General features: G+C 61.4%; 1 protein-coding gene across 1 annotated transcript in view; it reads right to left on the bottom strand.

Moving 5' to 3' along the window:
• VDAG_04003 (uncharacterized protein) overlaps positions 1-1101 on the bottom strand; it is a gene marked incomplete at both ends in the record, with an annotated part of 2666 nt that extends 1565 nt beyond the window's left edge. The window contains one exon of the mRNA XM_009654087.1: positions 19-1101. Within this exon, the coding sequence (XP_009652382.1) occupies positions 19-1101 (1083 nt within the window). The remainder of the gene's footprint in view (positions 1-18) is intronic.
• Positions 1102-2045: the final 944 nt, after the last annotated feature.

Here is a 2045-nt window from a genome sequence, read left to right as displayed (position 1 = left end):
CCTCATCTCCTCAAAGACATTCTGGGCCCTCGAGGTTGGCTTGCCACGGACGGGCTTGAGGGTCTCCTCCATGGACTCGTCGTAATCGTCAGAGAACCTGCTGGGCCTTGAGGCCTGCTCAGGCTGCTGCTTGACAATACGGTCATGGGGGGTCTCCATGGGCGTAGGAGGGAAATAGCCTGGCCCATGTGTGAGCGAAGCAGTTTCATCAGAGCAAAGGCGCGCGGGAAGGAACTGACCGTTTCCGTTTTGATGAGGGGGCGTTATCGGCCTCGAGGGCTCGCCGCCCATGGTCTCAAACTTGGCCACACGGTCGAGGATGCCGTTGCTGATCCTGCGGGTCGTGCGCCTGAGAGTTGCGGCGGCGGCGTCGCCCTCGGGGGCCCAGATGGGCTGAGCGGAGGTTGGGCTCTCGTTGAAGTCCATGAAGGCGGGCGACGAGAGATCGGCGTCGGCGCCAAAGAGGTCAAAGTCCTTGTCGTTCATCATGGCGCCGACAAAGGCGGGATCGTCCTTCATGGGGACCATGACGTTGATGCCTCCTCCCTGGTAGGGGTTGAAGGGGACAGGGGAGGAGCTGTTGTCGAAGCAGGCGGCGCCGAAGCGCTGGTGCTGGGGGGTGCCGTGAGGCGACATGACGTAGCCGTTGTCGTGGTCATTGGCGGCGGCCATGAAGTTTTGCTGCTGGTGTTGCTGGCGTCGCAGCGGGTGTTGTTGCTGTTGTTGGTGGTGGTGGCTGAGATGTCTCGTGTGAGACCTGGAGAGGTTCTGCTGGTGGGGGCCCGGGCGTGCTAGAATGCGTTGCTGCTGCGCTTCTCGCAGCACATGCTGCGGTGATGCTGTGTTGTTAGTGTTGCTTACCATTGCAAAGTCCTGCCTTGTTGGTGTCGTGGTGGTCGCGGCCGCGGCGGAAGCGGGCGACAGGTGTTGGCGTCGTGTGTCCAAGCTGAGGCCCCGGCGGTGGCCGAGGGCTCGCTGTCGGTTCTGGACAGTGGGCAGGGCTGGGATCTTGGCCGGCTCAAAGGCGGACGGCGTCGAGTTTTGCCGTCGGTGAGTCGCGCGTTGGCGGGCCTGAAGATTGCGGGATGGAGAGGACAGCATTGTGTCGCAAGGTCGAGTCCGGAGGGAATTGTCGTCGGTTGAGGTTGTCGAAGGGAACCTTTGGGTCCGAAACTGGGGACCGTCTCGTCAGTGTGATTTCCATCATGGCAGCAGCAGCAGAAGAAGAAGAAGAAGAAGAAGAAGCACCAACCTCACGCAGCGCTAGCAGTGGCTGCCGGGCAAAGGGGGAGAGCTTAGGTCGTGCTCAGCAGAGGTCGGGCTTTGCAGCTCAACGGGGGTGGATGCGAGAGAGAGGCCTCCTCAGGCCTGGGGAGACGGGAGACGAACGAGCTCTTCCTAGGTAGAAGGGCCTCTCGAGGTTGGCAGGGTTGTGATGCGGTTTTTGGATGGAGCAGGTGGTTTTGGATGGAGCAGGTGGTTTTGGTTTGGCAGATGTGGTGATGCGAGAGTGGTGGTGAGGAAGAGGAGGAGCAAGATGGAGGAGGAGGGATTCCACTTTCTGCAAATAGTCTGGGCGGGTATCTAAAGCAGGAAAGAGGAGACGGAGACGAGGCGTTGTGAAGGCAGGTAGCATCGAGGGTCTTTGGGGGAAGTCATGATTGTTGACTGGGTCGAGGCGCGTCACCACGGCAACCGATGGCGATGGCGACGGCGACGGGGCGGGCACGACCCAGCGCCGGGCCATGATCCGCCCTCCTGCCCCATCCTGCGTCACCTTGAGACATGGCTCTCTATTAGCACCGCCTTGGCTGTCCCTTGGTTCGGTCTTGCCTGCCTTGCCTGCCTTGCCTGCCTTGCCTGCCTTGCCTGCCAGGTGGGCTGCGGCCTGGGCTGAGGCCTGCGCTGTTGGCTGCATCTCGCTGCTGCCTCTGTTTGCGTTTGCATCGCGTGGGATGGCCTTAACCTTGGCTGCTGGGGGAGCTTGAAGCCACTGAAGCCACTGAAGCCACCGTGGAAGCCACTGCTGCCCGCTTCCATTACTT

This window comes from Verticillium dahliae, genomic scaffold, assembly GCF_000150675.1.
Source record: "Verticillium dahliae VdLs.17 supercont1.6 genomic scaffold, whole genome shotgun sequence".
Classification (NCBI taxonomy): Eukaryota; Fungi; Ascomycota; class Sordariomycetes; order Glomerellales; family Plectosphaerellaceae; genus Verticillium; species Verticillium dahliae.
Note: the sequence above shows the minus strand (reverse complement) of the source record. Positions and strands in the feature narration are given on the sequence as shown.